This window comes from Brachyistius frenatus, unplaced genomic scaffold (assembly GCF_029030835.1).
Source record: "Brachyistius frenatus isolate BFR_SWC_R1_liver_20210118 unplaced genomic scaffold, ASM2903083v1 Contig_50, whole genome shotgun sequence".
Lineage (NCBI taxonomy): Eukaryota > Metazoa > Chordata > Actinopteri > Embiotocidae > Brachyistius > Brachyistius frenatus.
This window is the reverse complement of record NW_027210649.1, coordinates 1315075-1339367: the sequence shown is the minus strand read 5'-3', so window position 1 is coordinate 1339367 and position 24293 is coordinate 1315075. Positions and strand designations below refer to the sequence as shown.

The 24293-nt window shown below is 43.0% G+C and overlaps 3 protein-coding genes across 7 annotated transcripts in view; 1 reads left to right on the top strand and 2 right to left on the bottom strand.

The window, feature by feature from the left end:
• LOC138624274 (membrane-associated guanylate kinase, WW and PDZ domain-containing protein 1) overlaps positions 1-13291 on the bottom strand; it is a 36804-nt gene extending 23513 nt beyond the window's left edge. For 4 of the 5 annotated variants that reach the window (XM_069704289.1, XM_069704290.1, XM_069704292.1 and 1 more), the window contains exons 1-3: positions 12555-12788; positions 2926-3215; positions 1023-1139 (exon numbers count right to left, since the gene is read on the bottom strand). In XM_069704289.1, coding sequence (XP_069560390.1) covers positions 1023-1139; positions 2926-3215; positions 12555-12637 — 490 coding nt within the window. In that variant the 5' untranslated portion in view covers positions 12638-12788. Of the gene's footprint in view, positions 1-1022; positions 1140-2925; positions 3216-12554; positions 12789-13147 lie in introns of those variants that run through there. The other variant, XM_069704291.1, reaches the window with a different exon arrangement.
• Positions 13292-14369: 1078 nt separating this feature from the next.
• gpkow (G patch domain and KOW motifs) lies at positions 14370-20277 on the top strand. The gene is made up of 11 exons (XM_069704287.1): positions 14370-14554; positions 14764-14936; positions 15636-15781; positions 17429-17535; positions 17786-17990; positions 18133-18265; positions 18864-19038; positions 19147-19267; positions 19462-19531; positions 19886-19971; positions 20045-20277. Exons 1-11 carry the CDS (start codon positions 14370-14372, stop codon positions 20171-20173), a joined length of 1530 nt encoding a protein of 509 aa, XP_069560388.1. The 3' UTR covers positions 20174-20277.
• A 62-nt stretch (positions 20278-20339) lies between these two features.
• pqbp1 (polyglutamine binding protein 1) lies at positions 20340-24271 on the bottom strand. The gene is made up of 7 exons (XM_069704288.1): positions 24204-24271; positions 23509-23576; positions 23301-23412; positions 22461-22561; positions 22154-22360; positions 22003-22060; positions 20340-20753 (listed from the first exon to the last, which is right to left on the bottom strand). The coding sequence occupies exons 2-7, from the start codon at positions 23573-23575 to the stop codon at positions 20603-20605; spliced, it is 696 nt and encodes a 231-aa protein (XP_069560389.1). The 5' UTR covers position 23576; positions 24204-24271; the 3' UTR covers positions 20340-20602.
• Positions 24272-24293: the final 22 nt, after the last annotated feature.

Genomic DNA, 24293 nt, shown 5'->3' with positions numbered 1-24293 from the left:
TGCAACTTGTTCTGTCAGCGAGTGTGTTGTGTGACGTGGTGGCAGACTGTCCTACATGACCTACTTCCTGGACTAAAGGAGAGATTAGCAACAACTCCACACAACCATGGCAAGGTTAAGACCACACACACACACACACACACACACACACACACACACACACACACACACACACACACACACACACACACACACACACACACACACACACACACACACTCGAGGTGGTCTGTCTCTGCTGTAGCACCACCTGAACAAAAAAAAAAAAAAAACAGACACAACACAAGCCAGGAAATTACAACAAACATGCAGGTCTTCTCTCAGAAAACCCAGCTGTTATATCATCTAGCTGTTTCCAGTGACGTCATATTATAGAGGATTAAGATAGCAACAGATGCACTACAACTAGCTGCCTTTGGCTGCCATTGTGCTTGGTTTTACTCATAAGCATCAAAATGAAACTGCTTCTGCAGACCACAAGCAAAAAGAAAGAGGGGAAACCGTTTGACACCATCAGATTCACCACCATCTTATGATCACCCAAAAAAACAGCCTGGAGCTCAGTGCTGCTGCAATGTAATGGAAATTTTCTAACTGTTTTTCTGTCAGCGCTCTCTGTCTCACTGATTTAAGATATTTTTATGTCACACAATCAACCCCTTCTCATGGTAAAGTTTATTTAATTTATTCAATGATATCCCCCAATAGTATCCACTGACACAAGGAAGTGTGGAAAACAGCAATGCAGGCTTAAATGCTAATTAACACCAAGATAAGTGTTATCAGAGATGTGTTATCAAAGAATTAATGACGCCAGAGACTAACAAAATAAATATGTCTGGGTAGGTGAATACTATGAGCCGATGAACCTAATATTTAGCTCAAACATGAAATATATGGCCACATGACAGCAGCAGGACAAACTCCTGCAGTGGAGAGGACATGAAGCCACAGACAAGACAGATATACAGTACAAAGACAGTGAAATACAGTTGACTGAAGGCAAGAAGAAAAGGACTTACAAGGTACAGCTCGGAGGTAGAGGTTCTCTCTGATGACCTGCTGAAGTTGGCTGTCCACTGAGCCGGGTGTGAAACACTTACTCAGATACAACCTGAGATCCTTGCACAATGTGGAGCCTGAGGGAAGGGCAAAGAAAACAAGCATGGAGAGGAGAGGAAAAGAGAGAGAGTGACAGTCGTAAAAGAAATCAGCTCGGTAAGCATAAACAGTGTGATGATGTATGTTCAAATTGATCTAATCTTTCCTCCTGCCAGGCTTGATTTACCACTGTTACCTTACATCCTAGACTCCCCACCAACTCATCTGTCTGTATCTTCTTACATAGATCCTGATCATAAAAGGTGTTTTCCTAAGTCCCTCGTGCTTACTGTTAATTGCTGCAGACACAACACTTGAAGCCGTGCCCGTGGAGAGGCAGAGCTGATCGCCACAGCTCAGTTTCCTCTCCCTGATCTCTTAATATCATCTCGACTGCTTTACGGCCTTTGATGACAGGCCACTTGCTGTTATAGATAGGCTGAGCACATCTCCAGCTTATCACTCTGACAGACGACCACTCCGTCGGTGGTTCCCTTTGCAGACTGCCGCCCGGCCGGCCGTCCACCCCCTTCACCTCTCCCCCCCCACTCCACCTCCCACACTCTCTGTTACAGTGGTTCTGCACAGTGGCAGCCTGAATTTGCTTTTTTTTTTTTAAATAGTTCACAATGGCATAACTTTATTAGTGGAGGCAGTCAGCTGCACGCACATAGGACTGGTCACATATGGGTGCTGCCTGTAAAGCGAAATGAATATCGCCTGCTGCCTTCAGGGAGGAATTATGGGCTCTTTGTTCATCGTGTTATAAAACAGTTGCTATTTTCTAGTCTGTTGAAGAGCAAAATTGAGACCTGAGCATTAGCTCTCTGAAACCGAACGACCCGACAACATTTTATAAACAATTTGCACATTTTGTAAACATATGTCAGAGAAGATGCAAAGAAGAGCTGCTGTGGCCGCATGATTTGTGTGGCATCCCTACTCTTTGTTTGTGTCCTCTAAAACCTTTAAAGTGCTTCCTGCCCTGGGAATGTATCCTGTTGTCCTGCATTTGGACAGTGGAACAGAGGGAGCTGTAGTTGTTGTCATAGTAGTGGTAGTAGGAGTAGAGGAGGTGGTGCGGTACAGCAACTCGGAGCATCGGCTCATCCATCACTGTCCACACTACATGCAGTCAAACTGTCCGGGAAGGGCGAGGCAGACTTCAGAAATGATAATGCATCTACCAGTGGGGGGGCCAGGAGCAAAGGTCCCCATTCACACCCCGGCGGCCAAATCAGCTATCAATCTAGCGAGCAAGGCCATCAGGAGCCGCAGTCAGGTGACACTCCATTGACATATTGCTCTGTTCAGAGCCGACAAAGATATCCGTTTCCCTCAGCCCCCCGTTCTAAACATCAAATCCCCTCGCGGGTGACAGACAACTGTATCGCCGCACGCTTGTCATGTGTCACCAGCAATTTTGAGCCGCTACCCACATATTGACCAATCACCTTGACGTGCTCAGACTAATTGATGAGTGGAAATCAGCATGAGAGCGCCACAAGCTGCAGATTTAGCTTGTGAGGGTCAGGGGAGGGTTAGAGAGCAAGATTATTATGGATGACATCTTAGACACCAATGGGACATATTGTTTGGGTGCAGTCTGGAGACGCAAGTTCAAGGATGTGCAGAATAAAAGGCAACAAGTTAAACCGTCTGCAGTTTCAGTAAAAGAAGATTAATGCATCGCTGGTGGATACATGTAAAGGGCCACCTCTGCTCACATCTTTCCTTGCCTGCGTGGTGATTATTTACCCCTCTACTAAAACAATGAGCAGCAGTCTAATTGACAAGGGGTTGTGTTTGTGTGCTGAGTCATACCTGGCAACACAGTTTTGATACGGATAGGATGGGGGCAAGAGTTGAGGACTCCACGAACATCTCCTAATGTCATCCCTAATACTGGCGTTCCCCCAATCTCTAAGATGACGTCACCCACTGTGAGGCCGCCGCCCGGGGCCGACGTGACGAAGGGGAACTCTCCATAATCTGCTCCTCCACCGACGGCGATCCCCAGATCCCCCGACGAGCCCAGCAAGGGGACGAAGCTGTCCTGCACCTTGTGACGCCAATGCAGCTTCTTCACTGCCGTCTTAGACATGGCAAATGAGCTGGAGGGGAAAAGGAAACAGGAATCGGAGGGTGAGGAGGAAGTGTGAGACAGCATCAAAGTGTTAAACTGTCAATTACATAACAAGCAGGAGAAAGTTCCCGTGACTTCTTGTTGTTTAACCTTTGTCAGTTGTCGATGTCCACGGTCTGGGGAGGCTGCAGTGTTTCACATCAGAACCCGTGAAATTCATGAATAATTCCAGCTTTACAGGTCGGGATATTTGCTCTGAGAGGATGGCAGCTTGAAAGCCAGAAACAACACACCATGGGAACCGTTTCTTTGTTTTGTGCAAACATACATGCAGCACAGTGGCGACATGATTGTCCAACCAAGGAGAATCAGAGATTTTCCCTCGTTCGTTGTGCTTTTGGTGTAGGCTGACGTTATGTTTACATGTAAACAGACAGCACAGGAGTTAATGCACATTCCAGCACATCTACGGTCACATCAAGTTTGTGTTTAGTCGAGGTGCAGGTCCTTGACTGCACACACGTTTTGACAGGCAAACTAAGAGCCTGTGGCTACAGTCAAATACTTCAGTGATCTCTCTGGTGATGTATGATATCTTCACACAAATATAGATTTTAATGATTTTTCTGCACAATGAATAAGTACCCTATTTGTTGCATACTGTGGACAGATCTTCCTATTGTTTGCTTTGTGTGCTAATGGCAGCTGGTTGAAGTTAAGGTGTGAAGTCTAAGGGCAGAGTTGCTCTGAAAATGAAGTGTTTTGTTGCAATATGCTTCCTGGAGAGCAGCTGTGTGTGTGTGTGTGTGTGTGTGTGTGTGTGTGTGTGTGTGTGTGTGTGTGTGTGTGTGTGTGTGTGTGTGTGTGTGTGTGTGTGTGTGTGTGTGTGTGTGTGTGTGTGTGTGTGTGTGTGTGTGTGTGTGTTCTGAGGAAGTAGCTGACACTGTGGAGATTTGTTTGAGTCGTCCGTGATGTGACAGCTGAGATGCCAGAGAGCAGACACAATGTACCTCTGACATTATCAGAGCAGTGTTGTCACCTTAACACACAGGATAAGACAAGAGACACACACAAGGCAGGATGTCAGAAACAAAAAGACGAACACAACATGTAGACGCTTAATATCAAAGGAGTACTTTGAAATTTGGGGAGAAGCACTGCTTCATTTTTTTGTGGAGTTGGATGAGAAGATGGATACCACTCTCATTCTGTATCTGAAGGTGTAGCCAGGAGTCCGTTAGCTTAGTTTAGCCGTAAACAGCTAGTTTGACCAAAATAAAACAACCTTCCAATGACCCTGAAGTGCACATTTTAAGATTAGTTATTGTTGCAGTTTATGGGATGTTATGTCCAAGAAGTTATTGCACTTGGCCAACAAATAGTTTGGCACATAACCCACCATATAACTACAGCTTGGACCTTTTCCATGTTGTTTTTTTGTGCAGACAAATGAGACAAATATAATGTATTAAATGGGATCTTTAGACGGACCTGGCAAGGCTTTATACGACTTTATGCTAAGATAAGATAAATGATTCCTAGCTTAGGCTTCATAAATAGCACAGCAACATAACAGTAGTATCAATCCTCTCTTCTAACGCTTGACAAAAAAAGCTGTTGAGCATATTTCTTACTTAGTTTGGAACACCTCCACTACCACAAGCTTGCTTAAATACAATAAATTAAATACGCCAAATCAACAATGCTGATCTCCAGTTCAAGTGTGGTCAGAAGATTAGCAATTACACATTAATTCACTCAAGATTCAATCCTCTTAGACTGTGGTGAGCCTCGGGTGGGTGGGGATCACGTGCCGTGAGTGCAACAACGAACCCAGCTCTAGCAGGGGCCCCCCTTGGGTCCTGTGGTCCAGCAGGCCCAATAAGACTGCTTTATAGAGTGAGAGAGGCACAGGATATATCTAATCCTTTCCACTTGACTGGCCATTCAGCGGGCGGATCTGACAAAGATCCTCTTCCATCCCCTCTCTCCTCCTGCTCAGCTGAAGAAGTCAGGTCCCAGGTGGATTCTTCTTTTTTTTTTTTTTAAATGGACAAATGAGGAAGTAGAGAGGGCAGCAAGATTGAAATATAAAAAGCAGAACCATGTAAGAATGAAATACAAATAGCACATTTGTGTTTTTGTCTTGCACTCAGACAGTAATAGGAGAGGAGAGGAAAAAAAGGGAAGTGCAGAGGTCAGATAGAGATCGAGAGGCGCCACACAGCCTGAGGTTGGCATAGGACTCACTTGTTTGACCTTCAGCTCGGGCGGCATGAGTTCAAAATAGAGTAACGGTTGAGCTGTTGACTCAACATCGACCCCAAAAACACACACCTTGCATTTCCAGTCTTGATTCAAAGGCTGTCACTGTTGTTCCAGCACATTTGAATAAAACATAATCAAAGGAGTAACACTGTTTACGCCGGCATAATTCAGCCTGAAATAATGGTTTTCACTTCCTCCTTGCTAAACAGTGCCCCGAGTCCGTCCCTCTCCACCCCACTGTGAAACCTTCTGCAGCAACACCGTCGACCTGCTTCTCCAAAGCCGGCCAGCCAGCCAGCCAGCCATCCACCCACACAGTAAACACTGTAATATAGTGTGCATTTCATCTGCTGTGAGAAGACATTCAAGACAAAAGCAACTTTTTCTATCTAATTATATACAATAGTCCCAGGCACATGAGTCCTGAACAATAAATCTAAGCTGTTTGTCTCTTCATGCTTTATCTAAAGATTTGTCGGAACTTCTCAGCAGTTAAGATTAAAATGCTAAAAATAACACAACTGATAGGTTTGGAGTATTATCCTGTCGGAACAACACAGTTGCATTGTGTGTCTGCATAATACGCATGGAGGCAGCGCGTGTCGCCTGAGATGTAGCTGTTGTCTTGACCTCCTGCGTCTGACGGGGGTTTAATGAGCCACAGCCTGTCAGGTCCACGGGAGCCTCGACTCGTCCCGCTGCAGACACACACCCTGACACTGCTCTGCTCTGCTCTCTCTCTGCTGCTGTTGGTGGTGACAATACAAACCGGCCCTGCACACTGATATTACCGGGTCCGTTAAAAACACAGTGACAGGTTGATGTCTAGGCAGGGGGGGAATACACCGCTTGTGCAAAAGGGATCTCATCAGATTACAGTCATGTAATGCGGTGGAATAGTAAGTAATCCGATTTTGTAATAGTTTTGAATGTAATGTTTCCGCTTGTATAAACAAACTGCTTTAAGAACAATTTTAGCTGTCATTTGGGATATCGTGAATTTAAAGTGGCAGCATGTGACATTCAGTTTAGCATTTAACTTATTCACTCACTCATCCTTTTTCTGAACAAGACTGAGGGTCTACGGTGACGCCAGCAGCCCTGTGAGGCCACACTTGGTAACAGCAATGGGTGAAACAATACAAACGTAAGCAACATGCTAACGTGCTGATACCTGTACTGATACCTTGCTGTCGATACTGGTTCCTGTAAGATACTTTTTCAGTACCAATTTCATAAAATTATTTTTAAGAAAATTACATTAGTTCACATTTCTGTACAAATATTTAGTATTCACGCAGTTTAGAAGTGGAGAGTGTAACCCAGGTTGTTTTGTGTATCTACAATTAACAGATGCCCCTTACCGATATTCCTACGCTATCGGAAGATTGTAGCTAGCCAGTTGCACACTGTCAATGCAGCACACGCTACTCCGACAGGTATTTGGCCAAATATTTGTTTAAAGACTGAAATAAGACCGACCAACCACTGATAACGATGAGACTTAATCCGGTGTAAACATCACGATAGTCAAGGTTGGTGCAGAAATTTGGTACCGAATGACATGGCATTAGGTAGGACCAAAGCCATTCAGCTGGTGGCACAAAAAGTATCAAAGTTCGGTATTCAGCCCAGGACATGCTGATATTTTGCAGCTATAATGTTGACCGTGATCAACATCTTAGTTCAGCATGTTAACATTTCCTAAATATCAATAAAAAGAGAGAGGGGGAGGCCATCAGAGATGCCACTAGATTTGCAAGTCAAACCAAAGTATTGGACACATTTAACATTTTGGCCTGTTATCAGGCTACAGTTCATCCTGAGGGAACCATGAATGTCTGTATGAACTGTCAATCAATCAGCAGACATTGATATATTTTCATCACATCAACCTCATGGTGGTAAGGAGAAGTCCGGGGGGGGTCATTAAAGGCAGTGGGGGACATCCACTGGGGACCATGACTGCCTGTACATAATTTCATGCCATTCCACTTGATAGTCATTGAGATACTCAGTCTGGACCAACGCCATTCCCAGACCCATCCCGCCAGCATGGCTAATAACGACATATTTATAGCTCCACATAAATTATATCGAGTAAACAACATAACTATAAAGAGCTGGGAGACAATATACAGATTCAAGGATATCCAACCCTATAAAAAAAAGAATGCTCTATTGAGATTTCTGACCTTTAGGTCAGCAAAAAGCTGACCAATACAGATCCCGTTTCACTGACTTCCTCTCCAACAGCGACCCGCTCAGAATCTCTACAATTTGCATCCTCGGCCCTCCAGTGTAATTTCAAACCACAGCAATCTGTCGATGGCAAAACATACATCCTCTTCACTCGGAGACTATTCTTAGAGGTCATTATTTTATCTCCTCACCATATGTGTTTATTCAGAAAGCATAAAGCATATGCTAGAGGCTATTATGATTTGGGGTATAGTACAAGCAGCTGTGCAACACTGAGTTTTCTCTTTAAAAATCACATTCGGTCCTGAACCACATAAACACTCATGCTCGTATCATCCAGACAGTATTCGTTGTTCTTAGTTAATTAACCGCATTAATTAATTTTTTTCACTAAAAGAGAGTAAAACTCTACTTTAATCTCACCAAACATTTCAGTTTCTGCGCTGTAATAATACCTTATGGTGCAGCAGAGCTAAAACTAAAATCTCAGGTCTTACACAATTAAACTCATAACAGTGATTAGTCTAAAAGTCATGAGCGCAATATCTTTATTACAGGACAGATTAACGAAGCAGTTATTTCAGGTTGGGTCTCGAGGGTGTTCATTTATTAAAGTTACAGGGATGAGCTTTGCTGTGGAGCTCAATAATTCAAAGTCAACTTGAAAGCAACGAAGCAAGGACAAGAGGGAACAGCACTTGATATTTGTCCGGAGAATGTCTTGAAAGGCTTTTAGGAAAAAAAAAAGAAAGGGTGTAAGCAAAACACATCAATTAAGACAATTGAATAATTGAATTGTGTGTGGAAAGAAGCTCTGGTAAAGGCTAAGAAAACAACAACAGCTTGTCTCAACAGATTTATCCAGCAGGGTGAAGTTCACGCTCTTCCATTTAAAACCTGTTTCAATGACCTCACAGCTGTTACCAATAAATCTAACCTTCATTTTTGGCAGCTCAACACCTCTTCTAATGCTTTCCCCCGTATCAATGATAGGAGTGTGACTGGATGTTGAAAGCAGTGACTGTCAGCTCTCGTGATTCTCCACATGTTCCTGATGTCTATCTAGATGCCGGCCCTCATCCACATCAAAGCCGTCTCTCATGCTGCAGATCACTCTTTGACATAATCGGCTTTGACCACAGCAGAGTTTGTTAAACTTTTCCCCCCAAAAAATAAAATAAAACTTTTAACACAATCCAACTCTGATTCCCTCAGTCTGGATGTTTAATTCTAAATGTTCACATCACTGAATTGTTTTTCTGCACTAGAGCAGAATTATGCTCATAAAAGCTCCTGTTGTTTTGACTCGATGGAGCCATGCTTGCTCTGTTTTCCATGTTTTTGCTTCCGCTCTAAATGAAGTCTACGATAATGAAATCAGCCTGTTCAATTAGCTCAGCTAGATTGCTCCCTGAATTTATGTAAGCATATTTAGTATTGTATGCATGCTCCCTGAAAGTTCAAGGCAGCGAATGGTTGTCTTTTGCTAAATGTGAATTTTGGTGGATATTGATGGACTGACTGTGTGTTTTGTCAGCTTGAATGTGACCAGCATGCCTAAAAGCTCCGTTTGTTGGTCTCTCTGCGAATGCTGGCAGTGAATAAACAAACAAAAAGACTCGAAGGTTCTTTATAAGTCTGCATAAGCCAGTGTAAAGTCAGCATGACTGATGGTTACATAATACGTTTATTACTGACCAAGTGCTACACATCAAAGGTCAACTGTAAAATCATGAGTACACAGTGGCCACTTTGAACAATTCTCCAAAAATGTAGTTAGTTTATTTCTGATTAGATGATGCAACTGATAAAGTAAATAGAATTTTTATTTTTTCTAAATTCAAGTTTTGCAGATCTAAGGATTTGCTGCTATTCTGTCTTTATATCATTCTAAATTTAATTAAGAATGCAAGTAATGATTATTTTCACTGTCACTTAATTTGAAGATTGGGTTTGCAGGTGTTTTATGAAAAATGTGGGAAAGGTGAGGAAAACAAACCCTTTGAGTGAAAACCATCGAACACTAAGCTCGACTCTTCGAATTAACCTGTAGTGGAGCACACTGCTCCTAATCTTACAGCATCCTTCCATGGGTAGTGTTGGAGGTCGGCCAAGTGAAGCATCTTAAATAACCAGCGACCTTAAATTCACATGAACTCATAGACTGGTGGAGTGGCAAACAGACGGAAAAAAAAACGTACAGGAGATTTCTCCCAGTTCTCACTTCTTATGTCGTATCCACTCCCTGACCTCTCCTGCCGAACATTTACACCAAACTGTGCGAGTAACATGGGGTGTACTAAACCTCACTGATGCTCACTCACTTCCAAATCTAGGGCACGGGAGTGCTCAACACAAAACAGACATCAGTGGCAGATTTAAAAATAAAAGATTAAATGCTTGCGGGTTGAAAAACACATAATATCTTCCTCTGTCATACATGGAGGCATTGCACATGCACGGAAGCATTTTTCTCTCTTACACACTCAATAGAAACTTAAGCTGATATGGAATGAAAAGTTCTTTCTCTGCACGCCATCAATAAATCCAAAATCTACTCCACTGTGTGATTTTATGGAACTATTATTAGAGTTGCTCTTTTGTTCACAACAAAAAAGGACTTAGCGCAAGATTAAAACATTGTTGAGCATTTGAATGACACCCACGCATAAACACACAGAAACACACACACACACACACACTGACAGGATAACACCGGCTCGGTGATGCCCCCCTCGAGGGGCAACTGTATATTTAGAGTCACGGGATCAAGGTCAAGGCAGGGGGTACATTAGTGGGGCACGATGTGTTTGTGTACACTCCACTCTTCTGAGGAACACCACTGTGACAACAGGTCCGCTTCTACTCGATATGCCAGGACGCATTACACCCCTCGCAGAGATCACAGATGAGCTCTCATCAGGAAGAGGGAGCAGTTTAATTAAACAGAGCAGATCAGCTCCTCAACGATGATGATGGATAACAGAGACAGAAAGAAAACAAGCAAAGAGAGCGGATGATACAGAAAATAAATCCGGTTCCAGCCTGGAGAGGAAACACAGAGAAGGGTGTGGTAACCTTAAGAAAGAAGAGCTGAAATCATAATAACAAAATGAATAATTTATAGGGAAATGGAGGGAAGATTCAGTTCTCCATAATGAGCATTTTTGTGAGGTCGCAGCTTGGTAACCTAAGCAGGCCTTCAAATGTGTGTGTGTGTGTGTGTGTGCCTTCAAGTGTGTGTGTGTGTGTGTAAGAGAGATACTGCTGATTCAGTAGGGATGGGTGAAGGTGACCCTCGCCTGCTCCTGCTGCCTGTCTCACCACCTGATATTGATCCCAGTTGTCCAACTGAGATCTGACTCAAGGATACATGGATTCATTGCCTTCTTGACATTTCAAATATGGCACTGTGTAAATTGTAACTCCGCACACTATCATTGATTAGTTATTGATTTGCTCCCTCCATCAGAGTCCAACCACTCACTGGCAGCTCATAGCCGATCCAAACTGAATTTCAATGTGTATAGGTATGAACGCAGGCAGCAGCTCCAGCATGTTGTTGTTGTGGTTGTTAAAATTTCATATCAGACCACACATGAAGTGTTGAGAACTAAGAATAGAGCAGGCTACAACTACAGAATTCAAATGCAGTGGCTGGGAGCAAAGGTTTGGACCACAGATGGGAGAATGTGCCTGCGTAGCCCTGCCCTGTCAAGGGTAAACTGCCATGCACACCACACACATTACACAGCCCACATACACACGCACACTTTGTTGTCACCACACCTTAAAACAGCAGCATGAATATGCATGATGCCGAAGGACAGAGGAAGTACATAATTAGACAATCAACAACTCCCAGAAGACATGCATTACTACGAGCAGAAATGCACCTCACTTCATCCTCCCCTCTTGTAAGCAGTGAGAGGAGACTTGTGTTTGTACGTCGACATGCATTTCCACTTACTGCTGGTTCAAACTTGGACTCAGAGTCCAAAGGAGGACAAATGCAGAATAAAAAACCAAAGGCTACTTATAGTGCAAAACAGGTGCTGGGCTTGTAGATGAGATGGAGGGAAAACAAACAGAGGTTGGACCAGAGCGGCATGAGAGCATGTGTGGACACTCTCACAGCACATGTCTCTTCTTCTCCTCCAACAAATTAATGATTCATATTAACAGCATAACCTTGACTGCACTCCAAACCCAGAGCAACGCAAACTGTTAAGTCAGGGTCACACATCCATCACTTCAAAACAAGCTCCCCGGTATCGAACCGGGACACACCCTAAACAAACAGCAACAGCACACACAGAGCTGCACGGCACCGGTGCACGCTCACACACACACACACACACCTGGCTGTGAACTACAGAGCGCACGTTGAAAGTCAGTCTATTTCTTAGGGCAAAATGGGTGCAGGTGCACTGAAGATGAGTTTCTGTTTACATTTCATTAAGGCAATTTCTGGAGCAGGAGATTGAAAAGTGAAAAAAAAAAAAAAAACATTACAGATTCATCAAAAAAAAAAGGTCTGAATGAACTTTCCACACCTAATCATGAGTCCATATGCGCGCACGCCCACACACAAGCACACACATGATGACCAGCTGTTAAACAAGGTAAACTTCATCTGTTAATGGACTCTTATCCTGAAGATCTGCCAGCATAATTGCAAACCCACATCCTTACACACAGGCTGACTACAGTTTGCATGCACACACACACACACACACACACACACACACACACACACACACACACACACACACACAAACACACTCACACACTCCCTCAGTCACTCACCCGCCTCTCTCCCTCTCTTCCACACAGACACTTGGATTACACACACAACAGATTCTCACATTTCTCATATTTAGGGGAAAATACTGACCTGCCCTGCCGCTGACACACACACATTCTCTTCAAGCAGTTCAGCCTTTCAAAAAGGATCCGTTTGAATGCGTCTATATACATTGACCCGACTGAGGTTATGAGCCAGTACTTTAAATAATTAGGAGTTGCTTGATTAAAAAGCAGCAGCAGCAGCAGCAGCAGCAGGCTGGTTGGTGATAAAATAAAAAAAAAAGCGGTGTAGGAATGCAGTGAGATGCTACCACCGTATCCCAGAGAAAGTCAGAAGCGATGCGCACGGCTGACGGGATATTTGGACACTAGTGATGCTCTGAGAGCTGTGGTGATCTTGTAGAGAGAGAGAGAGAGGAGATGAGAGAGAGGAGAGAGACACACACACACACACACACACACACACACACACACACACACACACACACACACACACACACACACACACACTATCGGGCAAATCTGACAGCGGACGCTCATAATTTTTTAGCAGCTGCTGCACTGCTATAGGCAACACAGTGTGGAGGAGGGATGAATGTCGTGCGTCAAAACGTGCCGTTTTAACTTGTGCAAAGTGTCAAGTCTCTTCCTATTGATTTGCTGGATTTACGAATTTCTTACCTTCATGTTCATTTGCTCCTCGTCAAGTCCTTCAATCCCCTCTTCGTTCGTCCGATCGTCCAGGTTAATTATTCACGGATACATAAGTGTCTTGGTCGAGGCAATTACAATGATCAACAAAAAGACAAAACCTCTGTGGTATCGATTTGACCGGGTAGACGTGTCATTGAACTGCAGGCGCGGTGCTCTCAGGGCGCAAAGCGTCACTTGAGGAAGATTAGATTAGATTAGATTAGATTAGATTAGATTAGATAGGCTAGGCTTTACTGTCGAGTTGAAAAGTGAGGTTAGGTTGATGCTCCTGCTCCCAAAAAAATGCACTTTTGAATAACAGAAACCGGGAAAAATGGCAAATGAGAAGGTTATCTTGGGAAGTTAAGGAGCACAGAGGGGTGGGAATAAAAGAGTTAAAAGTACCGCCCCTAATACTCAGTCTACCTGCATCAGCAGCATCGCTTTTCGCTTACGGGTTGCAACCAGGATTTAAAGGCGTGAGAACCAAATTTAAACGGGAGTTTTCCTGAGTTTGGTTTGCAGTGGAAAATTTTGTTACGCTGCGACAAAAACTATTTGTTAATGAGAAATAATAGGGTTATAAAAATGCTGACACAACTTAAATGATTCCCACATCGAATCTATTTTGCAAGTAGACTATGTTTGAGGACGTAAAGCGCAGCAGCCTGAATACACTAACAATTGCTGCCTTTAAAAAGCAGAATCACAGTTTTGTTTTAAAGGAGTTGGCCTGTTAAATTATGCAACAAAATAAATTTAAAAAAAAAATGCATTTACAAAAAGGTTAAATTAAAAGTGAAATAAATTCTAGGTCAAATGTAACGTTTAGGCTACTCAAAATATAGAAAAATATTACATATTATAATGTCAATGTTGACAATTTAATGAACAACAAGTTAGGCCTAATTTGATTCAGTTTTTAGTGTTGGCTATTATTTGTAAATAGATATAGACCCATAAAGACCCATTTGTTTCCTGACAATTTTTTTTAATTTACTCTCGATTTCTCCCGTGAGGATTTGCGATCAAAATCGACACCGTACCTTTAATTCTGATGCATGATGGGAAAACGAGTATTTCACAACAACCGAAACAGTTCACGTACGCGCAAAGAAAAACTACAACTCCCAGAATTCCTTTGTCCTTTCCCCCCCCTCCCCCCCTCCCCCCCCTCCTCCCCCCTCCCGTCAATCTCCCACAAATAATAATGGCGTCGTTCGGAGAAGATACAACTGCCTCTAAATCTGAGGACCAAGGGGAGAAAAAAACAGCTGCGGTGTCGTTTGGTTTCACTAAAACTGTGAGCAAATTCAAACCTTCGACCGTCGACGCTCCAGCGAAGAAAGAGGAAAGAGATTATTTGACTGGGATTGACGGAAAGGAATTACAAAGGTACGCTTCGCATGCTAATGCTAACATACGATGTACCGGGTTTGCGTAACGGTTACGTTTCTATTCTGACTTTTATCCGAGTTATTTAATTTATATGTGTTTTTAACAAATGCGTAAAACGCGTGTATACTTTTTGTTTTGTTGTTTTTTTTAGCCGCAGTAACTAACGTCAGTCTGTTTGTTCTTTTAACTTCTTCGCCGTCCCGTAGTTCAAAACCATCATCAGAAAAGCCCAAGGAGCTCGTCATCCCTCTGATCCAGAAGAACCGCTGGCACCGACCGGACCGCGCCGGACACAGCGCGGGAAATGAAGGCAAATCACCCGAAAAGAGCCAGGACAACGACTCCGTGGAGTCTCAGGCTGTCAAGGAACTCATTGAAGGTGCGCTGGCTGGTGGTTTGGTGAGAAGGATTGATGGCACCATTAGGTTGGGTTAGGTTAGGTTAGGTTAGGTTGGGTTAGGGTAGGTTGGGTTAGGTTAGTTGGGTTTGGTTAGGTTAGGTTAGGTTGGGTTGGGTTTGGTTAGGTTGGGTTAGGTTGGGTTAGGGTAGGTTAGGTTGGGTTAGGTTAGGTTGGGTTGGGTTGGGTTGGGTTAGGTTAGGTAGTTACTTTATTAATCCCCGAGGGGAAATTTTTTCACTACAGCAGCATACAGGAAGCAATAAGATAATAATAATAGAAAAGCAATAAAATAGTAGTAAAATAGCAGTAAAAAATATTAAATATAAAATGCACAGTATATACAGTACAGTATATATCTATATATATTATATACAAACAACCAAGAAACACAGTCAACAGTGTTATTGTTGTGTGATGGATTTTGCCAGAGGTGAGTTATTGTACAGTCTTATTGCGGTCGGCAGGAATGATCTCCTGTATCAGGAATGATCTCCTGTATCTGTCCTTGTGACAGCGGAGCTGGAGGAATCTTTTGGAGAAAGTGCTCCGCTGTCCCTGCAGCAGGTGGTGAAGAGGGTGGTCAGGATTATCCAATATGGATAATAGTATAGTATAATATAATAGTATAATAGTTTAATCTTAACCGCCGTTAAAGCTTCTCTCGCTTCCTACTTGCAGATTCTCGGAGGCAGCTCGAGCTGTGGAACAATGGACCTCAGACAGACGGCAACCCCAACCTGAGCATCCCCCTGCTGATGCAGAACAAAGTGCCGGACGGTTTTGAGGACGGAGACCATGTGAAGGTGGACCTGCGGCCTGAATCTGTAAGTACAGGGGGGACCGACACCCCGGGACTTTGTCAACTCTGCAGCTGTTGTAGTTCTCAACAAAGGGACTTGGTGTTTCCTTAACATCAAAATCAGGATATATTTCTCACTGCAAGCTATGCTGGAGTGATTCAGACATGTTTAGGTTATACCGAGGGCGCAGCCACCTCGTAGCAAGTACACGCAAACAATGAGAGAAATTTAAAAAACGTTGAAAGAAGACTGGATGACTTGCTGTCTCGAGTGAGCATCGACACTGAGAGGATGCCGCAGAAATCACAAGTGTAAAGGTCAAATGCATAATGTACCCAGCAACGTATTTACATCAGTGCTAAGAGAAGAAAAGAGGTACAATTTGTACTCTACTGCCCTTATTGGTGGAAAAAAAAAAACTCACCTCTGTAACTAGATAATGTCAAATGAGAGCATGTTATTTTCCCCGTCTAACATCATTCATGCAAATAACCTAGAAATCACAATGCTGTCTTGACAGTAACACCTTTACTGCCTTGCTTAAGGGGAGTAAAGGTGTTCTTGTTTTACCTTTTATCTCACTGAAAGTCCAATTCCATTAAACGGTGGGGTTCGGGTTTTACGTTGTTTTTTTTTCCAGTCTGATTTTGTACATGGCACTTTTTCTTATTTTATACCGGAAGATGAAAAATGTCAAATTTTCTTTGGAAAATGGTTGTTTAAGGAGCGCATGGTTCTCGGGACTTCAGTTAATTATCATTTCTATACATCATTATTATTATTAGATGTGACAATTACAATGTAATCTACCAGAGTGGCACTTCAGTGAGCATAAGAAAAACACAACAAAAAAACCTGACGATACAAAATGTCTGGCTGCTTTGAGTCACATTGAAATTTGAGTGTGTGTGAAAGTGCTGACTGTCAACGGAGTCGAGTAACACCGCTGTGTTAACACACGCGTGCGGATGACTTTGTCCGTAGTGCAGTCGGGCTTTTGGTGGGAGACGTCCTCCCCAGAGACATCGGGGCAGCCAATGGGATCTTTTTCTGTTTCTTTTCATAAGAGGCCTCACGTGTCTCCTCACTGTCATCCCATATCTGTTCTTAGCCACTGTGGTTGTGACTGGCACAATATGAGAGTCGGGAAGAGGGCGAGGGGGGAACTTGCTCACGGTGGCCCAGAGCTCATTTTAATGCAGCGTCTCCTCTGTGAGAAAAAGGCTCCGGGTCGCCCTGAGAGGAAAGCCTTCGGTCCATGAAGAGATGAGCGGGGGGGGGGGGCACTGCTCTGATGAGCTTTGCTGCCTGCCTGGTGACTTTAGTCAGCTGGGACTGAGTCTGACAGCCCGGAGCCAAAAGGCTGAGTAAGGGCGACATTACAAACTGTTTTTCTCTGTTGCCACTAACCATGTTTTTGTGTGTGTGTGTGTGTGTGTGTGTGTGTGTGTGTGTGTGTGTGTGTGTGTGTGTGTGTGTGTGTGTGTGTGTGTGTGTGTGTGTGTGTGTGTGTGTGTGTGCGTTTCAGAACTCAAACATTACATAAGCACCTCATTTATCCACTCAGACATTTTAATGCAGACCGTGGTGTCGGGGGTTTCTTTCGGTTACTTGTGGATTTTAATGCCTCGTGATTTCTAAACAAATAATTTCACGGTATGCGTTTGTCAGTCGACAGAAGCAGATTACGATAGCGTTCCTGTTGAGGCTTATGGACTTGCTATGCTTAAAGGGATGGGTTGGAACAAAGTGGAAGGAATTGGACGCACCTTTAAACAGTGAGTAACAAATGGACGTCTCTGCTTTAATATTTCCTTTCCAAATCAACCTCTATGTCTAACTTGATCACTGGTGTTCAAATTTGAGCTAAAACTAAATCTTTTAACCAAATAATTGCTTAATTGCCTTGCCGATTTTCCTTCTTAACCTGCAACCATAGTCTGCAGTTGTATAACAGAGGACGTTCTTGTTCTACTTGTCCATCGCTCTGTTAATTGATTTAATACTGTTGTTCCCTGGCTGCTACAGAGACGTGAAGCCAATCGAACACCAGCTCCGTCCAAAAGGTTTGGGTCTCGGAGCCGATCGTACAGCAATAAAGGACCTGGAGCCCCGCAAACATCAGCGTCCCCCGAAACCAGGCGACGAGCGAGTGAAGGAGGAGGAGCTGGTGATGGGTCCTGGTGGTTGTGTGCTGGTGGAGTCAGGGGCGCATAGAGATCTCTATGGCAAGGTAGAAATGATCTGTTTATGTCTATCTATATACAGTAATTCTGTCCTGAAACAAAGTAGAACCAGAGCATCATTCGTTTTATTTCTATATATTTTTTTCCCCCTCTGAATAACTGTTATTTTTTTTCACTTCCGTGTGGCAGATAGAAGGCGTTGACCCGGACAACGCTCGCGCGATGGTGAAGCTGGCAATCGGCGGAAAGACTGTGACGATCAGCCAGTACGCCATCAAACTGGTTGGAAGAAAGGAATACGACAAAAACAGCAAAGACCTCAGTGAGTAGCTGTCAAGACATGAAAAAGAAAAGTTCAGCATTTGTAGACGACGATCTGGACGCAGAGGAACTGTTTTGTGTTCCTGGTCTCTATTTTAAATGTTGCAAAGCTGCACGAAGCGCAACGCAAGCGTCTTTTGACATTTTCAAAGTGACGCCGTTGTCATTTTCCTGTTCCTGTTCATTAATTGTTCAATTCTTCATTTCTAAATATTGCTTGTCAAAACACACAACTGGAACAACACACAACGTGGGCGTTGAGAAACAGTGACGGACAATTTTCTGACATTTTATAGATCAAATGAGTCACTCAAAGAATAACCAGCAAATTAATCGGTTATGAAAAAAATCTTGTTAGGTGCAGCTGCTTTACGAGACAAAACAGGTTTATCCTCTTTTTTTTAAGTGACATTTCAGCCCACATGTAAAAGACAAAACAGAGATGTAGTCTGATCTTTTATTTACAGTAATCGTAACTGCATTCTTCCCAGATTAAGACTACCACACAGTTTCACACTCACTGCAGTGTGTCTCCATGTTTGAGTGTTTTGTTTGCCACATTTTACTTAACTGAATATCGCTGTTTGTCCACCAACCAGGTCGCCTCAGCAAAGCCCACAAAGACAAAGAAAAGGAGAAAGAGAAGGAAAAAGAGCGACAGAGGCGGGAGGAGAGAGAGAGGAGCGACGATGACAAGGTGAAGCACCGGTCGTCGGAAAGAGACGCAGGAAAAGACGAGAGGAAGAGGAAACACCGGGAATCGAGTCAAGAGAGGTACGTTTTCACTGCACATCGGTGTGATGGAAAAGTATTTTACATTGTCTTTTATTCAATTTCAATTAAACATGCCGTGTGTTTGTTTTCCTCCGGTTTCTTCTGCAGAGATAAGCCTCCAGTGAAAGAAGCCAGGCGACCCCCGGCTCCCCCCTCCTGGCTCCAGAGAGACCTGAAAGTCCGCTTTATAGACAAAGCTTTCAAAGGGGGCAGGTACTACAATTCAAAGGTACCCAAAGTGTTTCCATTTTTTTTTAAGCTGGATTTAACATGAATTCCTCCATCGCGGGGAAGTGTTTTCAGGTCACAGAAGAGCCATGGGATTATGCACAACATGTTTGGCTGTGGTGTTTTGATGAATGTGAGATTTCTGTCACAGCTTTTAAATTCAGTCTCGTTTTTTTTTTTTTTTTTTTGGTCCAGATGCGGGTGGAGGACGTCCTGTCGGCGTCGACCTGTGTGTGTCGAACCGAGGAGGGACGGCTGTTAGACGGTGAGTCATCGGTGCCACTTCAGTCTCTCTTGGTGTTTGTTTTTCTTCTCCTCTCTGGTGTTTTTTGCATCCCTGACGAGAGTTGTAAAGGAAATGTGCAAAATATGTGTCGTAACCATCCCTGTTAGTTTAATGGGACGCGTGTAGGGTTTTCCTTCTCGTTATCAGGCTCTGATGCAGCACCGAATTACTGTGGGGACATAGTCAAAAATATATACATATTTTTTTAATTAAAAAAACTGTTTAATCATTTTTAAAGAAATAATGAGCCCCTTGTGAGCTATTAGCAAACATAAAATGTCTTCTGTTATCTACTGGTGACCAGGTAATAGCAGCTGCTTCTATCTGTTGCAGATGTGAAGCAGGACATGCTGGAAACCATCGTCCCAAAAAGTGAATCTGACTCTATAATGGTTGTTCTGGGTGAGCACAGGGGACAGGTGAGCTCTTCCTCCTTCCAGCAGTATGAGTGTAAATATTTGAGTTACTAATCACCCGTGTTTGTCCCGTCAGGTCGGCCGTATTCTTCAGCGGGACAAGAACAAGTGCCGAGCGATGGTGCAGCTCGAAAGATTTGAGGAGAAAGTGTTCACACTGGACTACGACTGCATTTGTCACTATGTCGGAGCAGCTGACCTCTGATCTGTATTGTAATGTTCACCGTCCCTTTGTCATCTCATCTTTGTTGTTTTTTTGTAATGTTAAAAAAATAAAATAATGGCTTTTAAAGCAAATTTCTAATAAAACCTCGTCAAGAATTTTATTTGTGCAGATGTCATGAGAACCATTCAGAAAAGCTGGCAACGAGTCATTTTCACAGTAAATCTTTCAAATTTATTATCACTGATGTTTCTCGCAACAACAACCAAGTCGATCTTTAGGTCATATATAAAAAAAAAAAAAAACATATTTACAACTGCTCTGCGTGTTTAACGAGAGTATGAATGCGCCGGCGGTCCAAAAGCTCAGCACTCCAGTTCTGACGCGCAAAACACGCTTCACAATGAAAAGAAAAGGTGTGAAGTCTGTCATAGAAAGATGTCGGGACGTAAAGAAAAGGAGGAGCTGCTGTCACTCCTTTGGTATCTGGTTCGCAGCGTTCGCCCGAAGCACCGCTCCCGGACTGGGGTACGGACGCTGCTGGAACAGAGGCCCCGCCGCCGTGGTGTCTGCTCCCGTTTTTGCTTCGTTACGTTTGGGAAGACCACTTGACCACGTTCCCCTGTAGAGGCGAGTACATGAAATGGCTATTGAAGCAGATCTCGTGCATCAAAAACCGTTTACTAGTCTTGTTAGAAATACTGAGACACACTGCAGTCAAGTCTTAAGAAACTAACCCTGATCACGTGACCGTGACATCATCTAAGTTACCTATCACCGGGGAGTGGTGTAGATAAGATCTTTTTTTTTTTTTTTTTATCACAGCAGACATTTTGACTTTTCTTAATAGGAAAAGCACGTGTAAGACAAATATCACGAACGCCATTAAAGTTCCATTAAGTGTCCCAGTAAGAGAAACGAGAGTGAGCCCGACTGCATTGTTCAAGGATCCCGGAAGTCGCTCACGTTGATGGAATACAGTCATTTTTCATTTGATCAATTACGCCTGTGCTTTTCTACGATGACGGGTCAAGATGCGTGCTGTGAAAAATGTTTATAGACCTTTTTTCACAGCTGACATCTTAAGAGGCGGGGAAGCAGAGGTGCATTAATGACGGCCGCAGCCCGTTTAGGGGGGAGGTCCTTCTTTCCTCAAAATGCCCGCAGTGGAACAGGCCTCATGTCGCCATTTAATGGTGCGTTCATGACCAACTTGGAAGTGGAAAAGTTCAGATCTTTAAGTGAGATATACCTGAAGATTATCGAGTGGCATATAGAAATATACTTTCTCTGAAAATAAGGTGAAACAGCCAGACTTGGTTAGCGTAGCCTTCCCTGTTCACTTGCTGTGTAAGATGTTAAAAACGTCAGTGCATCAAGACCTAGAAATGTAGTTTACAATTTCCTCCCTGTGTTGGTTGATATTGATGATGGTGAGGTTGTTTTGTCACTTTTCTAGAGCACATCTTCTGTGTTGCTTGTTAATGAACGCGCTCTCAACCAGAAGTGAGACGTTCCCAAGTGGGAACTTTTTCATTTCCCCGGCAGCCTAACACGCACGATATTATGGAGCCATTTAACAAACGGGGGGAGTCTGATGAAAAGATACAAAATGGTAATTGTTATAAGCTTGACCGATACTAGGGACTTAAAAATGTCCACCATTAAGACTTTGGTTTAGTCCGTCTCTCACAAGTTCACACGATTTTATACACATGTGATACTAAGTTTCTGGCTAAATTAAAAAAAAATTTAAAATAATAATAATAGTAGAAAACTAGTTATATAGCATTTTTCAAGATAAAAAAAAAAAAAGTGTACACTTTAAAGGACGGGGGTCCATTTGAAAATCTGTTCTGTTCATACTGTACCTCGGAGCATCAGAATAAGCACTTGGATCCATGGGGTCCATCTCGTCATCTTTTCTGCCTGAAAAAGAGGATAAATAATTTAAATTTAGTCTTGTAAAAATCTACCGTGTGAAGATGTGTCGTGCGAGACAGATGTGCTTGTAGATATTACCTCTTTTGCCCTTGCCGTACGGCGCCATGTCCTCTCTCCTCTGCTTCCGTCTGTCTCGGTCCCTCCCGTCGTCCCTGTCCCTGTCTCGGTCCCTCTCCCGGTCCCTCTCCCGGTCTCGGTCTCGGTCTCTGTCCCGTTCTCGCTCTCGTTCCCGCTCCCTGTCCGGCTTCTCAAACTGCCTCTCGACTCTTTCATCTCCGCCCTCGGCTTAAAGAAACGAATCGAGAAAACGGTCACAAAATAAAGCACAGCTGAACGCAAACTGCCCATCGCAGATGATTTTCCAAATGATGACCTGAAATCATACCTCTGATTTTCTTGGCAGGTTTAGTTAGTACTGCAGACGGGTCGTTCGGGGACAGCCAGGCCACCAAATCTGTCTCCACGTTCCAGTAATAAGGAAGACCGCTGTGGGTGGGAGGAAGCAGAAAATGAAAAGGTTGGAGTTGAAGACGTAACCTAAATAAAATAATCGCTGTCATTTATTGATGAATAATATCATCAGGAAATTGATTGAATTCATTTGATGATTCAAAAATATGCTGCAACTCTGCATGGCAGTAGTTATAGTGTGCTAGTAGTAGCAGTCCAGTCATCAAGGATAAAAAAAAAAAAAAAAACACAGTAGTGGAGGGGCTAAGATTACATGTATGGAGACGATGACTGTTAAATTAATTTTTTTTTTTTAAAAAGACAGTGGGAAAAATATCAAATAACTGCGAAAAAATACAATACATTTGAAAACTGCCAATTTCAAAATATTCGTATCTTAATTATTTTACAATAAATAAATAAGGTGTCCCGTTTGTTTTGATTAATTCCAGCATTTCTATTGCAAAAGTGCAGTTTTTCAAAGTCCGTTTTCATTTCCCAAATTCATGTTTCCCTTTTTTTTTTTTCCCCACCACAAAATGTTTAATATAAATTAACACACGTCTGTGCCAGAGTGAGGAAGACATTCATGTGTAATCGTCTGGAGAAGAATTCAAAATTGACCCCCATAACAAACACAGTAAAAAAAAAAAAAACAATGATGATTTTATAAGACTTGAAAGACTTTTGAAATGGTTACAAGAATTACAGACCAAAAATGTTCATGCGTGTAAATGTGTTCATCGACAGTATTAAATAAATCAAGAGTACGTACCAAGCGGGGTCGAACACTTTGTACCAGTTCGGTGGGAGACTCTCTATTCTGGTGGCTTCGTAATCGACGTTGTTGTCATCGTAATCTTCAGCAATAATCTCTTCATCTATCTCTGGATGAAATGAGGGTGAGAAAAAACCGTCACGAGACAAACGCAGTAAGTGTTGAAATGTCAAAGAGCCGAGGATGTGAAATCTGTTCCTGCTACCTTGGTCTGTCGGTTTAACGATCCCTCTCTTGGCCAAGCGGGCCAGCAGTGCCGGAGGAAGAGGCATCCTGAAAAAAAAAAAAACCCACAAGAGGTTAGGGAAGATCTTAATCATGATGCAACCTGGGCTGGAAACCCCTCTCTGGAAGTATAAAGTAGCACCCAATGGAAAATACTCAGGGAAAGTGCAAGTACCTCCAAATTGAAAACACAAAGGGAAAAAAACAACAAAAAAACACCTTAAAGTGACTATCCACACCACTGTTTCAACGGGGAACAGTGCTGGGACTCTAATGGGAGTTTATGATGGGGATTAAAAGATGTTTTTTTTTGCTTCTGGATTTCTTATTTCACCATCTTGCTTTTGTGCTTTCTGCAGCTCCCCGGTGAAAGCTTGTTGTACTAGATTGATTTAATCTGCCTCGAGTTTGGTCCGTTTTTTGTGTGTTTTTTCCCCCCACTATTTAAAAACAAACTACACACTGTTCATTTTCGACACTATTCTCATTGTATACGACAGGAGATTTATATCCGCCGACATCAGAATAATTCGTCCCGGGTTTTGTTAAAACTCCGCCGTACGATCAAAGCAACAAACACGTCTTGAAAATAGCACACAAACTACACACACACACACAAAACAAACACACCTGAACTATTCTGTAAACATTAACGAACTGAAATCATTCCATTACCCTCTTTTTTGTTGGTTTTTTTAAAAAGAAATTCGTCCTTTTGACCGTCGGAGCACCGAGAGCGATACGGCTTCCCCCTCTCAAATATTA